The sequence below is a fragment of the Pinus tabuliformis genome, chromosome 7 (assembly GCF_031772625.1).
Source record: "Pinus tabuliformis cultivar Carrire ecotype Pingquan chromosome 7, CPIR1, whole genome shotgun sequence".
NCBI lineage: Eukaryota > Viridiplantae > Streptophyta > Pinopsida > Pinales > Pinaceae > Pinus > Pinus tabuliformis.
The window spans coordinates 753145740-753169603 of record NC_142293.1 but is presented as its reverse complement, the minus strand read 5'-3'; the positions used below and the strand labels follow the sequence as shown (position 1 = coordinate 753169603).

General features: G+C 43.2%; 1 protein-coding gene across 1 annotated transcript in view; it reads left to right on the top strand.

Annotated features, from left to right (window-relative positions):
* Nucleotides 1-23864, top strand: part of LOC149249709 (GDSL esterase/lipase LIP-4-like) — a 132037-nt gene that overhangs the window by 44182 nt on the left and 63991 nt on the right. Inside the window, exons 7-8 of the mRNA XM_089453448.1 lie at nucleotides 6434-6639; nucleotides 6804-7000. Of these exons, the coding sequence (XP_089309574.1) occupies nucleotides 6434-6639; nucleotides 6804-7000 (403 nt within the window). The remainder of the gene's footprint in view (nucleotides 1-6433; nucleotides 6640-6803; nucleotides 7001-23864) is intronic.

The window sequence follows — 23864 nt, the reverse complement described above, 5'->3', positions numbered from 1 at the left end:
TCAACGCAACGCGCAACAGAAGAAACCACTATAAAAATTCCTCGAATATGGTAACCCATGTAAATAAGGGCCTACAATATGGTAAACCATGTAAATTCGTGCACATGGCTTTAAATGCATACTACTATGCATGGAATTGTGAGAAGATATGAAGGTTATATTGTTTTTTTGTTTTGTTTAAACGTTTTCAATTTAAATTAGTTCTGAAATTTTAAACGTGTGAATTTTTTTAAAGCTTTTATTACATTACATTTTTATAGTAATTTATAATATTATATTAATTTATAATTATATTAAAGCATGTCTATTGGATGATTATTTTATATATATATATAAAAGTACATTTAATATAATCCGTATATATATATCTATATATATATTATTCACATATATTTTTCGGTAAAAGAGTTTTGAGGCTCAGTTAAAGAGTTAAACACGTACTTTATATATTTTTCGCATATATTCTTCGGTGAAAGAGTTTTAAGACTCGGTGAAAGAGTTAAAAACATACTCTATGATGAGCCCCAAAATGGACAATTATTTGGGCTCATTCAACCTCCTAATTTGACTTAATCCACCATTCTCATTAGTTTATTGCATGTTTTTGATTATATTTATGTTAATAGAGTGAATTTGGTTAGTCATTATGCCAACAAGTCTAATGGGTGCTTTGTGTAGCCTTTTTGGTCAACTTGGAGACAAAATTGAAGGTCTTAATGAGCACTTGGCAGCCAAATTCGTGGGAGAACAGGCTAGAGGATTTGTAGGAAGGTGTCCCCTTCATTTATGGGCCCTTACCTCGAATTCTCCACCATCAGCTCGGAGTTCAAGGGCCACCGAATCAGTCAACACAAGGGCAGCCAAGCAAGTCAAGTAGGACTGCTGTTAACTCCAAGTTTTGGGCAGCCGAGTCCCTAAAGTTTAGGAGGACTGTTGGGTCCTCAATTTGTATAAATAAGAAGGCTTAGGGCCTCATTTTGGTTAGCCAGTGTAGCCAATGGATGTTAGCTAGTTAGCCAGTAGATAGTAGCTAGTAGTTAGTCATTTCATAGCCTTGTTGTAGTCATTTTGTAATTCGATTTGTAGGCAATAGATCAGCTTTGCTCTCAACTCATTCTCAAGCTCTCCTTGTGGACAGTTTTGATGTAACTCTTCATTTCTTGATCAATAAAGATGAATCCAGCTTTGCACCAGCTCAAAATCTCTCTTGGGAGGCTGTAGCTCTTGGGGTTGGGCCCATCTCAAGCGCCCAGTACCTCCTTCGTTTATCTTTATGTGTTTGCTGCGTTCTTAAAATAAAATCTGCTCTTTAGATCTTGCTTTGTTATTTTGGTTGTTTTTGTTGGTTAAAGTAGCTTTTTATGTTTGGGAATCGATTGGTAGGAGTTTGTCATGCATTTAGATATTTCGGAATGTTCTTGCTCATGTGATGTACATGGTTCTCTTTCCAAACGAGGCTGCTGTTTATTCATTTCATTGACAGTTAGATTAAGTTAGCTAGGACTTAGTTTGTTTGCAAGAATTCATTGATTCGGTTGAATGTGCATTGTGCAGGGCATCTCTATCACTCACTCACATGGTCAAGCTTCATCAGAGCCATCTGATTCATCCCATATCTAGGCTTCTCGCTTCACACCCATCCTCTTGCCCACGTAACCCTACCTTCTTCTCCATTGTTGTCTCAACTACCTTAAAGCCAAATCAGCCTTCCACATATCATCTCACCACTCCATCCATTAGTTCCTGGGTCACTTCAGACCCCCTTCCTACCTCCATAACCATCCATGCATCTTCCATCAATCACCCATCCTCAAAAATCCCATTTCGAAACATCCTGTAGAAGAATCACAGAACATCCTGTAGAAACCCCTGCAGACTTCCTGTAGAAGTTCATAAACACGGTTGCATGGCATCCAGACTTTGTGAAACTCTCAGAAAGAATGTTAGGGATCCCTTAGACCCTCTCTGTACCTTCCCAACCTTTCCCAAGCATTTCTCCTCCTTGATCCACCCCTGCACAGTGAAAAGCTAGTTAAAAGCACATGCATGATAATTTTAATAACTTAATAAAAAATACAAAAAGATGTTTTCTTCAAATAGAGGTAGTCTAGACACATGTATTTTACCTTCATAGAAGTAATGGCATCTCTTTCAGTAGTTTGCATGCTCTCCTTTGCGTCAGTAGGACTAGCTGGTAGAATTAGGGTTTGCATTTCTTTTTGGCTTTCAGTTTCTTTTTGCGATTAGATTAGCTTACTTCGAGTTAGCTTTCATCCATCAATTAAAAAGCTTCTTCTAAGAGCTCATAGAAGTTGGCTTAAGCTCCTAGTGGACTTGTGCCAGCTGACCAAGTGACAGCTGCGACAAGAGCTAGTACTTGTGCATACAGCACCGTCGCTTCCAAGTTTGTTACGAACTACCGGGTTGATAAAATTAAAGAAGGAAGCCCCAGGAGTTGTAGCATTATTGCTACAATACTGGAGCCCACCATCTTTTTGGCGCCGTTGCCGGGGAAGCGTCAGAGTATTGGTGATTGTCGCTTTTCTTCTATTTTCCACTACAATCTTCTGCTAAGTAGTTTATTTCATTTCCATTATGCAATTTCGTTTATGCAAAAGTAGATTAGCATTTCCCGCTTTCATAGATTAGCATTTCTCGCTTTCATAGATTAGCATTTCAATTCTGCAATTTCATTTCTGCAAGCGTAGATTAGCATTTCAATTCCGCAAGCGTAGCCTAGCATTTCATTCCTGCAATTTCATTTGAGCAAAATAGATTAGTCCTTTCCTGCTTTCATTTCAATTCCGCATTTTCATTTTAGCAAGATAGTTAGTTGCAGTTCAATCTATTTCAATTTTGCATGTGGAAGTAGAAAAAAGAAAAAATAAACCAAAAAGATTTCATTTCATGTCTTGTAGGAGTAGAGATAAGTTAGAAAAATGATTGCACAACACCCCCACTGCTTCACACAGCCAACGTTCTCTCTTCTTCGATGGCTGTGATTAAAGAACCCCTGGGTGGACATCAAGGCATATTTAAAGAACCTCTAGGGGAGAAGAAGAAGAAAACATTCCTCTGGAGCAAATGGCTACAAGTAGAAATGTTGGGAGCAGCATCTTGTCCAAAGATGAATTTGAAAATCAGATCAAAGATTTCAAGAGTGATATGAGGCAGTTTCTTGCCATGCAACTGGATACCTTGCGGATCCAACAGAAGCAAGAGGAAGCCAAGAGGGCTTTGGTCATTTTTTGTCCTAGGTGCACTAGAAAGCATCCTAGGAACGAATGTCCATTGTACTCCATAGAAGTGTGTTTTTTCTGTGAAGCATACCATCCTACAGATCAGTGCCCTTCCTTACCCAGATTCAAAGCTGCATATCAGAGAGCCAAAGGAGCCACTGAACCACTCTATTACATGAACCAAAGTTGGCCGCATGGACCTAGATCTTACCAGCAGGAACTGCAAGGGACACCCGAGACCTATTATGACCCCTATCAAGCCACTTTCATGCCTTCTTGGGGTCCCCCTGCTCATCCTTCCTGGTTCACACCTCCTCCTTGTTCCTTCACAGATCCATATTATGCCCAACCAGTTGCTCATTCATTTCACTCTTATGCTCAGCCACAACCTCAGTGGAATGCACCTTATCAGGAGTGGAGGCCCCAGTACAACTCTCATCCCGCTCATTTTCCTCCACCACCTGCTCATCCACAACCATCGCCTCCTCCTCCACCAAGGCAACCCCAAATGCCTACCCAACCACAATGCCATCCATCTCCATCTCAATTTCACACCTCCACTCAACTACCCGTACCATTTCCAAAGCCATACAATGGAGCAGCTCAACCCCATTGCAAATCTGAGGCACAACATATGCAAATGACTCCTTTTGAGCTCAATGATGTTCACCAAAGCTCAGGAAGAGTGTTGCAAAAGAGAGAATCTATTGACAACATTGAAGGACCAAAGGAAAAAGAAGGTTCCAAAGAGGAGATCAAAGAACCATGGGCTGCACTTGATGAAGAGAAGAGATCTAAATCAGAGATCGAGAGAGTTCCCTCATGGTTATCATCAAATCCTCCATGTACTCAAGAGAAAGATCAACAAAAAGAGGAAGATCAGAAGGTCATGATAGAAGGTGACATGAAGAATGATCCAAATCAGCAAGAGGACCAAGGATATCAAAGCTATATTGAGATATGGTTTCAGAAGGTCACTAAGTTGCAGCGGTACTCTCTTCCTCAGCTATGTTTGATCCCTTCAAAGTCAGATCATTTGGTCTCTAAAGTCCGGATAGTTGTCCAAGCATGCATTTCGAGCCTTCACATCATTTTTTCTCTAATCTCGATGTGCACATGGCTCCATTGGAAGTATTCTTATACTTGAAAATGAGTTTGTTTTTCAAGTAGGGTAGGGTAGAAAAAAAAGAAAAAAAGAAAAAAGAGAAAAAAGAAAAAGGAAAAAAAATGAAAAAAGAGGAAAATAGAAATCTAAGGTGAAAACCTCCTCGGAGGCGCCTTAGATTGGCTCATTGATTGAAAACCTCCATGAGGCGGTCAATGGGTTGAAAAAAAATAGAAAAGAGAATAAGATCTTTGGGTGAAAACCTCCCTTGGAGGCGCCCAAGGCAGGCAATTAGGGTGAAAACCTCCATGAGGCGCCCTAGTTGTTTTTCAAAAAAAAAAAGAAGAGAAAAAGAAAAAGAAAAGTAAAACTAATTCCATTGGCTAATTGCAGGTTGCAAGGAGGACGTTTCATGACAGGAGGAGCACTCAAATCAAGGTTAAAGGAATTTTTCTTGTGCCTTCTACAGGAAGCTCTGTATTTCTACAGGAAACATCCTGTAGAACCTTTGGATGAGGCAAATCCAATTTCAAAAGTGAATATAATGGTGGGAATCTGTTGATTAGGCCTACAAGCACTTGTGTGTCCATCCCTTGCCTTTCTCCATCGTGTTTCCACCCCATTGTGCTTCTCATTGTGCTTCTACAGGAACTTCCTGTAGAAATTGTGGGAAACTAGACATGGATTTCAAAAAGTGGTTTGGCGAACATGGTAGCTTCCTCGAGGGTTCAGAAGTCCTCATGCAATATTCCAACTCCTCCTCCATCATCTCCATACCTGCATCACAGCCCAAGCTCAATTTTTCCTTCCATGCAACCACTTGCAAAAAGCCTTGAAGCAAAAAGACATAGAACAAAATTTGTTTTTGCCATAACTTGAAGACCATGCATCCATTTGTCAAACCGTTTTATGGGGAATTGTACAAGGGTGATGACAACATGCCTGAGCAGTTTCATGCCGTTCCGGTGCACGGTTTCCAAGGAATCAGCCTCCATCACCATCAGCCATTTTTGTATTTTCTCCATATTCGTGCATCCGTTTCAAAACCTGTTTCATAGGGATATGCATATGAGTGATGGTAACCAACCCAAGCAGTTTGAGCCGATTCCGATGCACGGTTTCCGAGAAATCGATCTCTGAAATCTTCAGCCATTTTCCATTTTTCTCGAAATCCGTGCATCCATTGATCACGATTTTGCTATGGGAGATGCATAATGATGATAGGAACATGCTCAACGAGTTTCAGATCAATCCGGTTTACCGTTTGAGAGCAATGGCGAAAACAAGTTCTGGTTTTGTGACCATGCAGCAGCAGCAGCTTGAAGGTGCAGATCTGAATGTGGAAACAATTGCATGCAGCTCAGATCCGGCCAGAGGACACCTGCACAAGGAAAAGCAATCAAAAATCATCAGCCAAGCCCTCATGCAACCAAAGGATCCAAGCATGCAGCAGCAGAACATGAGCATGCAGCAGCAAAAAGCTTCACAAGCAGCCATTTGATTTCAGGTACGTGACTAAACCTTGTTCATCTATTGCATGAATCTAGTCTAAGCATTGCATGAACGAATGGAATGGTGAAATTAAGCCATGAATGTAGCAAGACACCCAGCTCTCTAGCGCTCAAGGAAAAATCACGCAGCATACGTGTATGGTCATTCATGAAAAATTTGAAAAACACAGTTAGTGGTAGATCTGTTGAACTCCAGTGCACAGGACATCAGATGATTGACAGATAGATGAAGACATGCAGTTCATAACATCATTGCAGTTCTAAAAAGCCAGCGCACATGTTTTCGCCAGCTCACCACAAATCACGCAGCAACTAAAGTAGGCTCGGCTGAATCTCATGAATTGTTGTTCATCTGCACTTGCCACATCGTCAATTGAAGTTTGCACAAGCTGTTAACTTGTCGTCCTCCACCGAGCTTCTCGGTCTAGTTTGAAATTCTCCCACGTACCGGGCTCATTTAGAGGCGCAGTGACATCCTTCACAAGCTGACGAGAGTTCTACAAGAAGAAGTTCTATAGGAAGTATGGCATATCCTTCCAAAGCAGAGAAGCTTGGACTTTTCTTCATCGAGTTTGCAGTTCTGAAAGAGCAAACCGTGCAAGATCTCGATTTCTGAGGTTAACAGAAGCTGTGGACAAACTTAAACTCCAGGCTGCTGCTAGTGTAAAGGCTGGCAAGGAATCTTCTGCAAGAGAAATGCTTCTGGAAAAAAGAAAGTGCTGCAAGCTTTGGAGAATTGTAAAAAACCATGTGGAGCTTCTTGATGAGCCTTTGACAAAGCTTGGTGAGGCAATCTCAGTAAAGGAAACCCAATTAATTAAAACGATAATGTCTACACGTTTTGACATGGATATTGAAAAAGAGACTGAGGGACCAGCCAGAGTTGTCTCTTCCAAAGAAGTTGCATCTTGTGCCAAAAAATTAGTAGAACATTTCAGTTGGATCCAGGCAGCAAGGATACTAATATGGATGAAGTTATAAGAACTACTGTAAATGATGCTGGTGAAAACGACAACAAGATAAATCAGAAAGTAGACACCAAGGGCCTTTTGGCAAAGAGAGATAAGATCGAAGATGATTACTTCCATGCAATTTTCAAAGGGATTGACTCATATCAGAGCTTCTTAATTTACCTTGACGAACAGGTAGCTGAAATGGAGTCAAATTTGCATACATTTCTCAAAATTTTCAAGTTTGATACTTGAGGATGCTAGTGTAGGCAGCATTCACCACTAGAGGGTCAGGTCTCAAGGTCTTGGAACTAGCATCAGCAAAATTGAAGAAGAAGACACCCCCAGCCATGCAAGCCAAATCAGGAAGTGTAAAAACGGCTTCTACAGGAAGCCAGAAATCAGCTACAGGACTTTCTACAGGAAGTCCTGAAAAAGGGAAGCAGAAGGAGAAATCGGCCGAAATCCTAGCTAGGGAGGCAGCAGCTGTGCTGGCCGCCCTAAGTACCTCTCCCAAGCTGAAGGAGAAGTGAAAGAGGGAGCTTCCACTATATTTTAAGGCAAGAAAGGGTATGCAGATACTCTAGGAAAAGAAGCACAGGCAGTGGGAAGAAGCAAAGAGAAAAGCATGCTGCGCACTGAGCATCTTGTTTGTTCACTGTCTTCCAGTGCTACACTATTTTGGCTTGGTTTTGATTGATTGTCTTGTGTCTCCTTGTTTCACTGATGTTTGTGAAATTTATAAAAGAGGAAGGTGTTTTCAACTTGGGACTTGGGTGTGTTCGTATATTGCTACTTATTCCATTTACTAATATGCTTAAGCACAATAACCTGCTTACCAAAGCCTTTGAAAAGTGGGGTGATTTGGTGATGGCTTCATTCTGCTAACTGGTCCAACTTAGCATTTGAGGATTGTTGGCAAGATGTTCATCTTTGATGATTTCTGTGAAGATCTTACTTTGGAGCTGAGAGGTGATAGTTTGATGGTATATTTGCTTTCACACAAAATGCTGGTGAATTGTCTTTGACAGAGAAGAGGGCATCACTTCAGAAGCTTGGCATGACAGGGAGGCCACCAGGGCCATCAAAGATGAGGAGAGAGATTGGTTGCTCAGAGGATGAGCAACACTTTCAGTAGGGGGGTGATGATGAGCCCCAAAAATGGACAATTATTTGGGCTCATTCAACCTCCTAATTTGACTTAATCCACCATTCTCATTAGTTTATTGCATGTTTTTGATTATATTTATGTTAATAGAGTGAATTTGGTTAGTCATTATGCCAACAAGTCTAATGGGTGCTTTGTGTAGCCTTTTTGGTCAACTTGGAGACAAAATTGAAGGTCTTAATGAGCACTTGGCAGCCAAATTCGTGGGAGAACAAGCTAGAGGATTTGTAGGAAGGTGTCCCCTTCATTTATGGGCCCTTACCTCGAATTCTCCACCATCAGCTCGGAGTTCAAGGGCCATCGAATCAATCAGCACAAGGGCAGCCAAGCAAGTCAAGTAGGACTGCTGTTAACTCCAAGTTTTGGGCAGCCGAGTCCCTAAAGTTTAGGAGGACTGTTGGGTCCTCAATTTGTATAAATAAGAAGGCTTAGGGCCTCATTTTGGTTAGCTAGTGTAGCCAGTGGATGTTAGCTAGTTATCCAGTAGATAGTAGCTAGTAGTTAGTCATTTCATAGCCTTGTTGTAGTCATTTTGTAATTCGATTTGTAGGCAATAGATTAGCTTTGCTCTCAACTCATTCTCAAGCTCTCCTTGTGGACAGTTTTGATGTAACTCTTCATTTCTTGATCAATAAAGATGAATCCAGCTTTGCACCAGCTCAAAATCTCTCTTGGGAGGCTGTAGTTCTTGGGGTTGGGCCCATCTCAAGCACCCAATACCTCCTTCGTTTATCTTTATGTGTTTGTTGCGTTCTTAAAATAAAATCTGCTCTTTAGATCTTGCTTTGTTATTTTGGTTGTTTTTGTTGGTTAAAGTAGCTTTTTATGTTTGGGAATCGATTGGTAGGATTTTGTCATGCATTTAGATCTTTCGGAATGTTCTTTCTCACATGATGTACATGGTTCTCTTTCCAAACGAGGCTGCTGTTTATTCATTTCATTGACAGTTAGATTAAGTTAGCTAGGACTTAGTTTGTTTGCAAGAATTCATTGATTCGGTTGAATGTGCATTGTGCAGGGCATCTCTATCACTCACTCACATGGTCAAGCTTCATCAGAGCCATCTGATTCATCCCATATCTAGGCTTCTCGCTTCACACCCATCCTCTTGCCCACGTAACCCTACCTTCTTATCCATTGTTGTCTCAACTACCTTAAAGCCAAATCAGCCTTCCACATATCATCTCACCACTCCATCCATCAGTTCCTGGGTCACTTCAGACCCCCATCCTACCTCCATAACCATCCATGCATCTTCCATCAATCACCCATCCTCAAAAATCCCATTTCAAAACATCCTGTAGAAGAATTACAGAACATCATGTAGAAACCCCTGTAGACTTCCTGTAGAAGTTCATAAACACGGTTGCATGGCATCCAGACTTTGTGAAACTCTCAGAAATAATGTTAGGGATCTCTTAGACCCTCTCTGTACCTTCCCAACCTTTCCCAAGCATTTCTCCTCCTTGATCCACCCCTGCACAGTGAAAAGCTAGTTAAAAGCACATGCATGATAATTCTAATAACTTAATAAAAAATACAAAAAGATGTTTTCTTCAAATAGAGGTAGTCTAGACACATGTATTTTACCTTCATAGAAGTAATGGCATCTCTTTCAGTAGTTTGCATGCTCTCCTTTGCGTCAGTAGGACTAGCTGGTAGAATTAGGGTTTGCTAGGGTTTGCGTTTCTTTTTGGCTTTCAGTTTCTTTTTGCGATTAGATTAGCTTATTTCGAGTTAGCTTTCATCCATCAATTAAAAAGCTTATTCTAAGAGCTCATAGAAGTTGGCTTAAGCTCCTAGTGGACTTGTGCCAGCTGACCAAGTGACAGCTGCGGAAAGAGCTAGTACTTGTGCATACAGCACCGTCGCTTCCAAGTTTGTTACGAACTACCGGGTTGATAAAATTAAAAAAGGAAGCCCCAGGAGTTGTAGCATTATTTCTACAATACTGATGTCTGCAGGGGATCCTACAGGAAGCTCGGACTTTATACAGGATGTTTGTAGGGGATCCTACAGGAAGCTCGGAATTTCTACAGGAGGTCTGCTAACTTCTACAGGATGTTCTGTGGTTGGAGTTTTGGGTGATGGAGGAGTGGAGGAGTTGTATGGGTGGATAGGTAGGATGGAAAGGGAGCTTATGATGGCTCAGGGATAGAGATATGAGATGAGGAAAGAGTGGGTATAGTTGGTTGGTGGATAGACGGGTGGAAGCAATGAAAAGTCCAAAAATATGGAGCTACGTGAACAGTAGAAGTGTTGGAAGGAAAACGAGCTGAACAAAGGTTGGGTAGGTGGCTTTAGGTGCGGTTGGGAAGAAGAAGAAGATAACAGAGTGATGCAACGCAGTGTAAAGGAAACAAATCTGTACAAAAGCAAGAATTCATCAACCTATCCTAACTGTGTTATTAAATCAACGAACAACAATGTAAACTTCAGAGAAAAATCGTGCATGGAGTTGGAATGAAGAAGTACTGCTCAAGATCAGAATGCATGGATGGATCTACGATTGAAATGACTGTGTTGCAGCTTGAATGAAAGTGTATGACTGCGTTTTTTGGTGGCTGGTACGGTCCACACCCCCAATCTCTAAACAAAGATGGTAGTGAGTGCACTGTCAGCCCTTTTCTTGGAGCTCGAATGAATGATGATCCTCCTACTCTAATCTAAGCAACTAAAAGCACTTGAACTGTAAACTAATCCTACTCAATCACATAAAAGAAATCAAATCAGTAGACTGTAATTTCTAAATGCATGTCAAAACAGAGGAATAAAGTGCTGAAAAGAAAGACAAGTAACAATACAAGGAAGAGGAAGTCTATTGCTCTCAGGTTGGGCCCTAACCTGAGAGCTATAGCTCCCTTAAAAACTCAGAATTGAATCCAAAGCTGCCTGCCTTTATTGAATAATCATGGGTCTAATAACATGCCAAAACTGGCTTACAAAGAGCAAAAACCGAGCTATAGCTCGTGCTTAGAAATTGCAACAGTAGTTCAAAATTTCCAAAAGCCCCTATCAAAGGCCACGGCCTTAATATTTATATATGATGAGGATCAAGCTGGCTTCCTTGTACTAGCTCCAAACCACAAGTACTAGCTCTTGCCGCAGCTGTCACTTGGTTAGCTGGCACAAGTCCACTAGGAGCTTAAGCCAACTTCTATGAGCTCTTAAAAGAAGCTTTTTAATTGATGGATGAAAGCTAACTCGAAGGAAGCTATTATAATTGCAAAAAGAAACTAAAAGCCAAAACGAAGCGCAAACCCTAGCAAACCCTAATTCTACCAGCTAGTCCTACTGACGCAAAGGAGAGTATGCAAACTACTGAAAGAGATGCCATTACTTCTATGAAGGTAAAATACATGTGTCTAGACTACCTATATCTGAAGAAAACATCTTTTTGTATTTTTGTTTAAGTTGTTGGAATTATCATGCATGTGCTTCTAACTATTTTTGACTGTGCAGAGGTGGATCAGGGAGGAGAAATGCTTGGGAAAGGTTGGGAAGGTTCAGAGAGGGTCTAAGGGGTCCCTAACACCCTTCCAGAGAGTCTCACAAAGTTTGGCTGCCAAGAAACCGTGTTTATGAGCTTCTACAGGAAGTCTACAGGGGTTCTACAGGATGTTCACGATTTCTACAAGATGTTCTGTAATTCTTCTACAGGATGTTTCGAAATGGGATTTTGGAGCATGGATGGAGGGAAAAATATGGAGGAATGAGTATGGAGGTGAAATAGGGGTGTGAAGAGGTCTAGGACTTGGTGGATGAGGCTAAGGAGCAATTGGATTTGTTCAAGGATGGAGGACGCGATGATGCACAAGAATGTAGGAATTAGGGCAAGGTGGGGAAAGTATGGTAAATGAAGGGTACGAATCATGGACTAAGGGGTGGAGCAGATTATCTGATGTATTATGGGTAGATAGAGAAGGATAACAGGTGCTCTGCAAGTTATGTTTCCAACTGAACCAACAAAGACATGCAAGAAAACAAAGATCTAGTTATGCTACCCTAATATGATCTAGCTAACAGTAACAAGAATGGACAACAACTTTATTTGCAAGGAAACCATGTATATTAACTGTGCAATGAAGCATTCAAAGATCTGAACATGTAACCAACTTCTGCAAATGAAAACCAAACACTAATGATTGCATGGCAAGGCAAAGTTAGTGCTTTTGTGGGCAGCAAAGTCACATTGGTCCCAGCTCATGATTCCTCTGAGGGGGGAGGTGAGATCCAAGGTGTTTGGTAGCCTTTTTCTTGTTATTATCCTACCAATCCATTCTAACCATGAGAAGCTACTTTATCCATCAAAAGAAATCTAAATAACAAAGCAAGATTTAAATACAAATAGCAGATTTTATTCTAAGAATGCAACAAATACACATAAAGGTAAACAAAGGAGGTACTGGGCGCTTGAGATGGGCCCAACCCCAAGAGCTATAGCCTCCTAAGAGAGATTTAGAGCTGGTGCAAAGCTGAATTCATCTTTATTGATCAAGAAATGAAGAGTTACATCAAAACTGTCCACAAGGAGAACTTGAAAAATGAGCTGACAACAAAACTAATATATTGCCTAAAAATCGAACTACAAAATGACTACAACAAGACTATGAAATGACTAACTACCAGCTACCAAAGAAAAGAAAGAAAAAACAAAAGCAATCAAAAAAGTCTTTCCATTTCATGCCTCGTAGGAATCGAGATAGAACAGGCAAATTCTTACCCAACACCCCCACCACATCACTGAGTCACCCTTCTCTCTTCTTCGGTGACAGTGATCCAGAAGAACCTATAGGTGAACCTCCTAAGATATACGAAGATCCTATAGCAGAAGAAGAATTAGAGACCATCCCATCTGAAGCTATGGCTGACAATAGAAGAGAAGATGAGAGAATAGAAGGTGCCTTCCCCATCCGAGAGACCAGTGGAGAGATGAAAATGAAGAACATTAGCCCCTCCGCTTTACCTCACTTCCATGGACTGACTACTGAAGATCCTGATACCTTCTTGTTTGAGTTTGCTGTCCTTTGTAGAACCTATGACTATACGGAAGATGAGCAGAAGTTGAAACTCTTCCCTTCCACTCTTAAGGATGCAGCATTACGCTGGTTCATGGGCTTACCTGGGAATAGTATCGCTACTTGGGCTCAGATGCAGCAAGCTTTCAATACCAAGTACCGGGACTATTGTAGGTCTAAGGAAACCAAGGGAGAAATCTTTCGGATGACCATGGGAAATGATGAGTCCTTAGAGGATTATGAGGAGAGGTTCCAACTTAGCTATAAGCGGGCCAGGTGCACACTTGACCCTGAATCCCTCAAGTTGGTCCTGCTCCGAGGAGTCCCTGAAGACCTCTTAGATACCCTTCACATGTTAGCTGGGGGGGACATTTACCAACTGCCTTATGAGGACATCAAGACTGTGTTTAGAAACCACTCCAGGGTAGCTCGGAAACGAGGTAGAGGAAACCTCCTCTCAACTGGTGTCCCTTTCTCCAAACATGAGTTTGCGAATCAATTGGAAGATCTTAAGAGTGAGGTGAGATAGACCATTGCCATGTAGCTGGACACATTCAGGATCCAGCAGAAGAAGGAAGAAGCTGAGAGAGCCTTGGCTATCTTCTGCCCTAGATGTACCAGGAGACACCCTAAGAACGAATGTCCATTGCACTCGGTTGAAGTGTGTTTCGTTTGTGAGGAGGACCATCCCACAAACCAATGTCCAACCTTACCTGGATTTAAAGCCATGTACCAAGGGACAAAAGCTCCCACTGAACCTCTCTATTACCTCAACCAAAGGAGGCCACAAGGACCTAGACCTTACCAGCAGGGGATGCAAGGGGCACCTCAAGCTTATTACAGCCCCAACCAATCGACTCCTATGCCTTCCTGGGGTCCCCCTGCTCATCCTTCTTGGTCCATGCCTCCTCCATGGTCTTACCCACCTCAGTACCCTACTCAACCCACTACTCATTCTTATCATTCACATACCCAGCCACAGCCTCAGTGGAATGCACCTCAGTCGGGGTGGAGGCCCCAATACAACACTCCTCCTACCATTTTGCCTCCACCACCAGTTCAACCTCAACCATTACCTCCTGCTCCTCCAAGGCAACCTCAAATACCTGCTCAACCGAACCCGAACCCCAACAATAGACAGGCCCAGTAGGTATACACTGGGGAAACATCATGCCCTACTTATGCTGTGGAGATCCAGGAGATCAATCTTCGATCTGGCAAGACTCTTCCAGATCGCCAACCTCCTCCCCCAGAGGATGAGGAAGATAAACAGGAAAGTGAACCAAAGGCTATTCCACCCTTTCCTGAGAGAATAACAACCACCACACAACCCAACCCAGAGGAGGATGAGCTCCTGGGTGAGCTCAAGCAGTTGTGTGTGAAAATACCACTTCTCCAAGCCATCAAGGATGTGCCAATATACAACAAACTGGTTAAGGAAAAGTGTTTTAAACACCCAGGTAGGCGAAAGAGAGATGCTTCAACCATCAATGTCTTAGGACAACTGTCTGACCTTATGTTAGGACAAGTCATCTGCCCAAAGTATCTAGATCCTGGAAGTCCTGTAGTAGATGTCCACATCAATGGCATCATCATACCTCACACTTTGATTGATTTGGGGGCTGCCATTAATGTGATGAACAGGGATACCATGCTCAAACTCAATCTTCAAGGTTCCTTGAGGAAGACCTCGACAGTTCTGTAACTAGCAAATCGCTCCACTGTGACTCCCGAAGGGATTGTGGAGGATGTCTTGGTCTCTGTCGACTCTTGGGAATACCCTGCAGATTTCTTGGTTCTGCAACCCAAGGCAAAGCTTACTGGATATCCTCTTATTTTGGGAAGGCCTTGGTTAGCCACTGCAGATGCTTACATAAGTTGTCGTGCAGGAAATATGACCATAAAAAATGGTCCTATGTCCAAGCAGCTAGTCTTATACCCTCCTGCCCAACCTTCCTTAGAGCATGACTTACCACTTTGGTTGGAGGAAGGAGAAGAGGATGAAGTGTACTCAACACCTTTGTGCACCCTAGATACCACTAGAAGATACCCCCCAACCGAGGATGACTTGATTGAGACCTTGATCCAGAATCCACCTTCCAGTGCACTATCCTTAGAAAAATTGGTGGAGGATGCCCAAGCCAGCACCTTAGTGGATCTTTGTACGACCAACCCTGTCACTCCCAGAGTCAAGAATGTGGAGTTTGGCCCTGAGAGAACATTAAAAATCAGCTCCTCCCTATCTCTTTCCCAGGAAAAGGAGCTGTGTAGCATGTTGGCCAGTCACCTAGATGCTTTTACTTGGAGCTATAAGGAGATGAAAGGAGTCCATCCCTCGGTCTGTACCCATCACATATACATCAAAGAGGGTTGTAAACTGGTTAGGCAACCTCAGAGGAGAATGAATCCAACCCTTAAGGACATTGTCAAGGAAGAATTGCAAAAACTGTTGGATGCCAGATTCATTTACCCCATCTCAGATAGTGAATGGGTGTCCCCTCTGGTGTTGGTTCCCAAGAAGAATGGGAAATGGAGAATCTGTGTGGACTACCGAGAAATGAACAAAGCTACCAAGAAAGACCATTTCCCTCTACCTTTCATAGACCAAGTGTTGGATGGACTGGCAGGAAAGAAGTTCTTCTCTTTCCTGGATGGGTTTAGCGGGTACAACCAGATCCAAATCAGCCCGGAAGACCAAGATAAGACCACCTTCACTTGTCCTTGGGGTACCTTTGCCTACCGAGTTCTTCCCTTTGGGCTATGCAATGCTCCTGCTACCTTCCAGAGAGCTGTCTTGAGCATCTTCTCGGAGCTGGTCCATGATGCAGTGGAAATCTATATGGATGACTTCAGTCCTTATGGGGCCAATTTCCAGGAAGCATTGTCCAATCTGGGAAAAGTCCTAACCAAATGCATTGAGATGAACCTTTCCCTTAGTCCTGAAAAATGTGAATTCCTGATGACTGAAGGGACCGTGTTAGGCCATACCATTTCTTGCCAAGGGTTACAGGTGGATCCTAACAAAATTGCTCTCATCAAGAAGGTTCCACCTCCTCAAAAGGTAAGGGATGTTCGGAGTTTCTTAGGATTAGCAGGGTATTACAGGAGATTCATTAAGGACTTCAGCAAGCTAGCCTCGCCATTGTTTGGTCTGTTGGCAAAAGATGTGGAGTTTAAGTGGACTAATGATTGTCAGAGGGCTTAAAATGAATTAAAGGATAAGTTGGTGTCAGCCCCAATCCTGAGAGGTCCAAACTGGGCCCTACCTTTCCACATCCACACTGATGCCTCGAACAAAGCCATAGGTGCAGCTTTAGGACAAGTTGAACAAAAACTTCCATATGCCATTTACTTTGTTAGTAAAAACTTGTCCAAAGCTGAATTGAATTACACTGTAACTGAGAAAGAGTTTTTGGCTGTGGTCCATGCACTGAACAAGTTCTGACATTATATCACTGGCTATCAAACATTTGTACATACTGACCATGCTGCAATTAGATATTTAATGAATAAACTAGATGTGAATGCTCGTATTATTAGATGGTTACTTTTGTTGCAGCAGTTTGATTTGACCATTGTTGACAAACATGGTAAAGAAAATGTTGTTACTGACTTTTTATCTAGATTGGATTTGTCTGCAGATGAGGATGGAACAGTGGATGACCAGATGCCTGATGAACATCTGTTTGCTATCTCAGCACTCTCTCCATGGTTTGCTGATATAGAAAACTACCTTGTTTCAGCACAGTTCCCTCCACACCTATCTTCAAGAGAGAAGAGAAGAATCATCAGAAAAAGTGCCTCATTTACTTGGATCGGGGGCAATCTATTCAAGCTTGGCCCCGATCAGATCTTAAGGCGTTGTGTAAGGGAGGAGGAAGTCCTTGATATCCTCCTCACCTGTCATGATGGGCCTTGTGGAGGACATTTTGCAGCAAAGAGGACTGCCTTCAAGATCCTGCAGGCAGGCTACTATTGGCCCACACTTCATCAAGATGTCAGAATATATATCAGCCAATGTGACCAATGCCAAAGAATGGGGAAACCGACTCAAAGGGATGAGATGCCTCTCCAACCTCAAGTGACTCTTGAGCCATTTGAGAAGTGGGGCATGGACTTTGTGGGTCCAATCAACCCTCCTTCGAGGCAAAGGTCTTACATCATTGTGTGTACTGACTACCTGACAAAGTGGGCAGAGACTAAAGCAATCAAAGCAGCAACAGAAGAAAAGGTGGCCGAGTTCTTAAGAGAAAACATCTTCTACAAGTTTGGCTACCCAAGAGAGCTAGTCACCGATCAAGGGAGCCAGTTCACATCCAACCTGGTTGAAGACTTACTAGCTCACCACAAGATCAAGCACAAGACTTCCACCCCCTATCACCCTCAAGCAAATGGGCAGGTGGAAGTCACCAATAGAGCATTATAAGGGATCTTGACTAAGGTGGTGAGCAGCAGCAGAAAGGACTGGGCAGATCACCTGGTTGAGGCCACATGGGCTTACAACACAACCTGGAAGACCACCACCGGCTTCACACCTTATGAGCTGGTCTATGGGAAGAAAGCTTTGTTGTCCATTGAGTTCGAGTACAACACTTTGAGGATGGCAGCTCAGCTAGATCTAGATCTCAGCCATGCACAACAAGAAAGGTTATTGCAGCTGAATGGACTGGACGAGCACCGGATGCAGGCCCTCCTTCACTCGGAAGTGGTTCAACTTCAGAGAAAGGTGTGGCATGACCAACATCTCCATGACAAGCAATTTCAGCCGGGAGATTGGGCCTTGTTTTATGACTCCAGATACAAAGATTTCAAGGGGAAGCTGAGAACCATATGGCTAGGACCATATGCAGTGGAAAAATGTCATGACAATGGATCTGTTCTTATTCAGACCATTGATGAGGAAGCCATCCCCATGCTTGTCAATGGGCATCGACTGAAGATCTACAGGAAGCCTCTCTCAAGACAAGAGTTCATCAAAACTATGGAGAAATCAGTATTGGTCATAGAGAAGGGTTCTGCCTCTCCTTTGGGCATACCCTGAAAGATCTAAAAAAAATAAAAATAAAAAATAATAATAATAAAGATCCTTGGGTGAAAACCTTTCTAAGGCGCCCAAGGCAGGTGGTAGGGGTGAAAACCTCATTGAGACGCCCCTATTGTCTTTCAAAAAAAAAAAGAGGAGATTTGAAAAAAGATCCTTGAGTGAAAACCTCTCTGAGGCGCTTAAGGCAGATGGCAAAGGTGAAAACCTCATTGAGGCGCCCCTGTTATCTTTCAAAAAAAAAAGAAAAAAAACAATAATAAAAAAAAAAAACAAGGTCAGCAAATTCATAATGTAAAATTGCATGCAAGTTGCAGGTGTTCTATGGAGGAGAGGAAGCCTCTCAACTCAAAGCCCAGGATCCTTATCATGCAGTCAGGAGACCTCACCAGCACCTCCTCCAAGAATACTCATTTTCTCCAAGGTATGTGCAATTTTATTACGACTTGAGTCTTCTACAGGAAGACGCAGATTTTCTACAGGAAGACGAAGATTTTCTACAGGAAGATGCAGATTTTCTACAGGAAGGTGCAGACTCTCTACAGGAAATGCAACCTTTCTACAGGAAGCTCTGTATTTCTACAGGAAACTTCCTGTAGAAGTTCAGAATGGCCAGAATCCATTTTGTGAGGAGATCTAACGACTAAGGATCGGTTTGGACGCATGCAAGCTATTGTTATCTCCCCTGCACATTGTTGTCACCTCGTCCTGCCCTCCTTGTCGACATGCAACGAAGTTGCCTGCACTAGCAAAGCAGATCGATGAGTTATCAAGAAAAAGCAATTTTCAAATGAAAAAAACACTGAGATCTCATACCAGATCTATCCCAGTCATCCAGAAACCCTGGGAGCGTAATCGGGCGGCCAGATCCTTCGTCGTGCAGCATGCACCCAAGGATGAAGAACTGTTACAAGACATCCCGTGGGAGTCCTGTAACAGTTAAGCCCGCTAGAGTGTATACTATTCACAGCGCTGGCCATATGCAATGAATGCGGACGCATGCAGCCCAGCATCAACTCCATCGTCGACAGCCTGTAAACGTGAACCTCCAGGCCTGTGCAAATTCACCAGCAGCAGATAGATCCATTCATCATCGTCCAAAACCCGAAAAATCGTGTTGCAGCCGCACAGGTAAGTGTCTCGACCCTTTCTTCCGTCAGATCGCATGAATTTTACTTTGAATTGTTTGCAAAGTGTAAAGTGAATGGGTTGAGCGGCTGTATGGCCAGTTGACTGGCCACGTCGACCGGTTAATGGTCCAGTCAGATGTTTGGGTGGCGGCCGTGACAAAAGGAATGATCAGCACACACGTGAGAACAATCCCCGTCGGAAAAAACGGATTTAGCAGAAGAAACGGCGGCGGATCTGCTGGAGGGATGATGCGGTAGTAAGTGAACTCGAAGACAAATGATGGGATGACGTCATCCAATGGTCCGGCGGGGACAGCTCACCCCCGTGCCACGGATTCCGCCGATTCAAATCTAATCGGCTAGATTGGCCGCATGCATTTATCATTCGTCGTTTGAACCTTGAGTGAACATTCAGATCCCTCTGCAGTTCGAAACTCCGAGCCTTTGGCTATCAGAACGGCTGTGAAGCACCACCGAGAGCGCAAACCAACTGCAGTCTTCCCCAGGAATCACGTGCTTCTCCTACAGGAAAGCTGCTCCTACAGGAAAGCTGTTTCTACAGGAAGGCGGGTTCCTCACGTAAAAAGGTGGCAGATAAAAAGGTAACCCTGAACTCTCCATGCAATTGGTTTTTAAAGGTGGCAGCATCATCGTCTACAGTCTGGTCGTAGAAAGTGGTTGAAAGTGTTGTCTGCTGTGCATAGACTGTCGTTCTACAGGATGACAGTGTAATTAAACTGTGTTAAGATCCTCAGGGATAAGTTTTGTGGATTATTTGCACGACGGAAGCGTAATTCTACGCTCTGTCCCAATAAGCTAAACTTCTTCCGCATTCGCCACCTCTAGCAACAGTTTTATCATGCCGGGTGGGTTTATTAGATGGGAACCCACTGATTCATCAAAATTAAGAGAAAACCAGGAGGTGGTGGAGCTCTTCACACAAGCACAATGGATATCCTTTTGTGACAAGTTTCAGGGTTATGACGACGAAGTGGCAGAAGAATTTTTACAAGCTTTGAGGCCGAAATCCAAAACATTGGCCACCGTGAACTTCAGGGGCCTAAGCCTCAAGCTCACCCCGCAATATATCAGTCGAATCACTGAACTTCCAATGGGTTTGCCATGGGATAAGGAAGAAAGGAAGTTGAGCCATCAGGCAAAGAAAGAATTCTTTCCACTTGAGGAGGAATTCACGGAGGACAAAAAAGGGGTGCGTAGAACCAACTTGCTGCCACCATGGAATGAAGTTAGCCTGCAAATCATGAAGTATATAACCTGTGAAGGTCGTTTCAGCATTGTGTATGGGTATCACTTCAGGTTGTTCACTGAATTGAGGCACTAGATTGATCTTCTTGTAGAAAACAAACTGAGCATTCCTTATTTCCTGCTACAGTCTCTAATTGAGTGTGCCACAAAGTTAAAAGAAGGCATACCAGATCAGGTAGCCCACCATGGATTGATCAAACTTCTTGTGGAGGATGCGCTTCATTCATATAAGATTCCCCTCTCATGGGAAGCATTCAAAAATTTGACAAGAGATGGAGACATAAGGATGTTGACTGAAGAAAATGGTTCCTCCAGCAGTGAGGAGAAAGAAACAGTGGCCACGGGAAAAGAAGAAACAGGCCAGAAGACCCCGACCACAGTGCAGAAGAAAGAACAAAGGAGGAAGCACGAGAAAAAGGATGCTGAGGAAAAAGGTGACACACCCATCTTGTCAGCAAGAGAGAAAAGGTTGCAGAGCAGAACGGACAAAGCTGAGAAGGTCCACATCAGCACAAGTACCTCGTCAGCACCCGCAACCAAATCAAAAAGAAAAACCCATGCAGCAAAGCAAGCCAAGGTGGTGACACCTATGTCTACAAGAAAGCAGAAACAGGCTTCTACAGGAAGCCCGAAAACAAAAAAAGGGTCTTCTACAGGAAGCCCGAAAATTACCAAAACAGGGGCTTCTACAGGAAGCCCGAAATTGGCTAAAACAGGGTCTTCTACAGGAAGCCCTGAAAAGGTGAAACCCAAGGAGACGAAGGCTGATATTCGTGAAAGGGAGGCAGCAGCTGTACTAGTTGGCCTCAGCACGCCACCTAAGCCAAAAGAAAAGAGAAAGAGGGAGACCCCTCTATACTTTAAAGCTCGAAGAAGTGTTATGATAAAGACGGGCAAGCCACAGCCTTCGTCCAGCAGCCCGATTGTCATTGAAGATACCCCTACTTCTCCCAAGGAAAAGTCCCCCTCAAGGATAACAGTCACCTATGAGAAGGGGAGCCCAAAGAAAAATACGTGGCAACAAGTTTAGACCTGTTGACTGAAAAAGCTCAGCTACAGGAGGCTGAAAATGTTCTACAGGACACTCTGGCCCGGCTACAGGAAACAAAGAAGAGGGAAGGAGAAGGACCCTCATCACCACCAAGGGAGGGTGAGGTAGAACCACCCAAAGAGGCAGAAAAAGAACATATACCAGAGCCCAGCCCTCAGCCTAGTCTGAGTTCATACTACACCATTTTAGAGGCGGGCAAAATCATACCGCAGAAATTTACAGTACCCCTGTTTTTTGCATTAGAGGAAGAAAGAGTCCGTACCCACACCTGGATGAAGATCGCCAAGTCAAAGGGTGTGGCGGACATAGGACCCTTACAAGAGCAACTCAAGGAGGTCAAGAGTGAATTCGCCATGGCTAAACATGTGGCTAATTTCCAAAGAGTGTACCTACAGGAAGAAAACCAGAAGCTAAGATTGCAGCTACAGGAGCTGAGGGCAGGGGCAGGTACATCCTCCAAAGACACCACATAAGAACAACAAGGCAAAAAGGAGCTGACCACCGGTCTTGAGGAGCCAATGACACTTCTACAGGAAGCAGAATAACAAGCACAAATTGAAGTGCAAGCTCTAAAAGAACAGTTGCAGCAAAAGGAAGCACAACTGGCCTGCATGGCCAGTTGGGCCATGGAGGCAATACAGTGCAGACAACCTGCAAAATCCTATGGTTTGTACTTGAAAGACCAATGGTTGCAGTTCCAAATAAATACCTTGGCACAAAGAGGTATTTCTCAGATCCCAGACCCACAGCAATTTTCTGAGTTGTACAGTACTAGTTCGTCAGAAGATAAAGCCAAATTAGCAGAGTTCTACCTCCACAATTTGGCCTTGCCTAATGAAGTTTCCTGGGATCCCAATACTGCCTTGGGTGATATGCAATTGATGGCGTTCGCTTCATGGTTGAACCATGAGGATCAAAGAGCAACTGAAGTAAAATCGGTCATGAACCGAGAATTGAACGAGCCATTGTTCATTCAAGCAGAACCAGAGGATCCAGTTGCACTCATCTCAGCACACCAACACTTGTCTACTGATCCCACAGCTTCCTTGAGATTTATGGACCAACAGGCCCAAGCCATAGCTCATTTTGAAGACATGGAAAGACAGTTAGGAGAAAATCCTGCCCAAGCATGCACATGCAGATGGAATACCTTGGCACACAGTTTGAAAATCCGAGAGTACCATACCCCAACTCGGATGAGGGAAGCTTTGGTAAGGGTAGACCTTTACAAGAAATCCATACAAAGCCTCCAGGCCAGTTGGATTGGCCTTAAACACAGCCCACCACTGCTGCTAGGATTGACTGAAGGCAGCACAGAGGAGGATAACAGTGAACAATGGGAAGAGGTGAACAGGAAAGCTGGGTTTCATATCAGCAAGGAGGACACTACCACAGAGGCTTGGGATGAAAGGGAAGCAGTAAAAGTAATGAAGGATGAAGATTTGGACTAAGTTGCTCAAGGATGAGCAAATATTTTAGCTGGGGGGTGATGATGAGCCCCAATTTTTGGTAACAAATTGGGCTCATTTGGCCTACTTACCTTGCTCAACCCTTCATCTTTTATCACTTATGCATTCATTTCTTGGTATATTCGTGTTATTTGTAGGAAGAAGGGCAGGCATTATATCTATGTGGCTAATACATGATGATTTCAGGTTTTTTGGCATTAAAGGGAGCAAAGACCACGCAGAAGGAGACAAGGAGACAACAAAGGTGGCATTGCAGGTTTATAGGGAGGTTGTCTACAGCCTTAAATGACCTCCCTCGTGATCTCCACCCTAACTCCGAGCTCCAACAGCTTTCCCCACCGAGCTTAAAGGCAGCCAACGGATTCTACAGGAACAACAGTCTACAGCAGTTTACTTTTAGTTGGACAACTGAGCTCCATTAATTGAGGAAGCCAGCTTGATCCTCATCATGTATAAATATTAAGGTCGTGGTCTTTGATAGGAGATTTTGGAACTTTTGAACTACTGTTGCAATTTCTAAGCACGAGCTACAGCTCGGTTTTTGCTCTTTGTAAGCCAGTTTTGGCATGTTATTAGACCCATGATTATTCAATAAAGGTAGGCAGCTTTGGATTCAATTCTGAGTTTTTAAGGGAGCTATAGCTCTCAGGTTAGGGCCCAACCTGAGAGCAATAGACCTCCTCTTCCTTGTATTGTTACTTGTCTTTCTTTTCAACACTTTATTCCTCTGTTTTGACATGCATTTAGACATTACAGTATGCTAATTTGATTTCTTTTATGTGATTGAGTAGGATTAGTTTACAGTTCAAGTGCTTTTAGTTGCTTAGATTAGAGTAGGAGGATCATCATTCATTCGAGCTCCAAGAAAAGGGCTGACAGTGCACTCACTGCCATCTCTGTTTAGAGATTGGGGGTG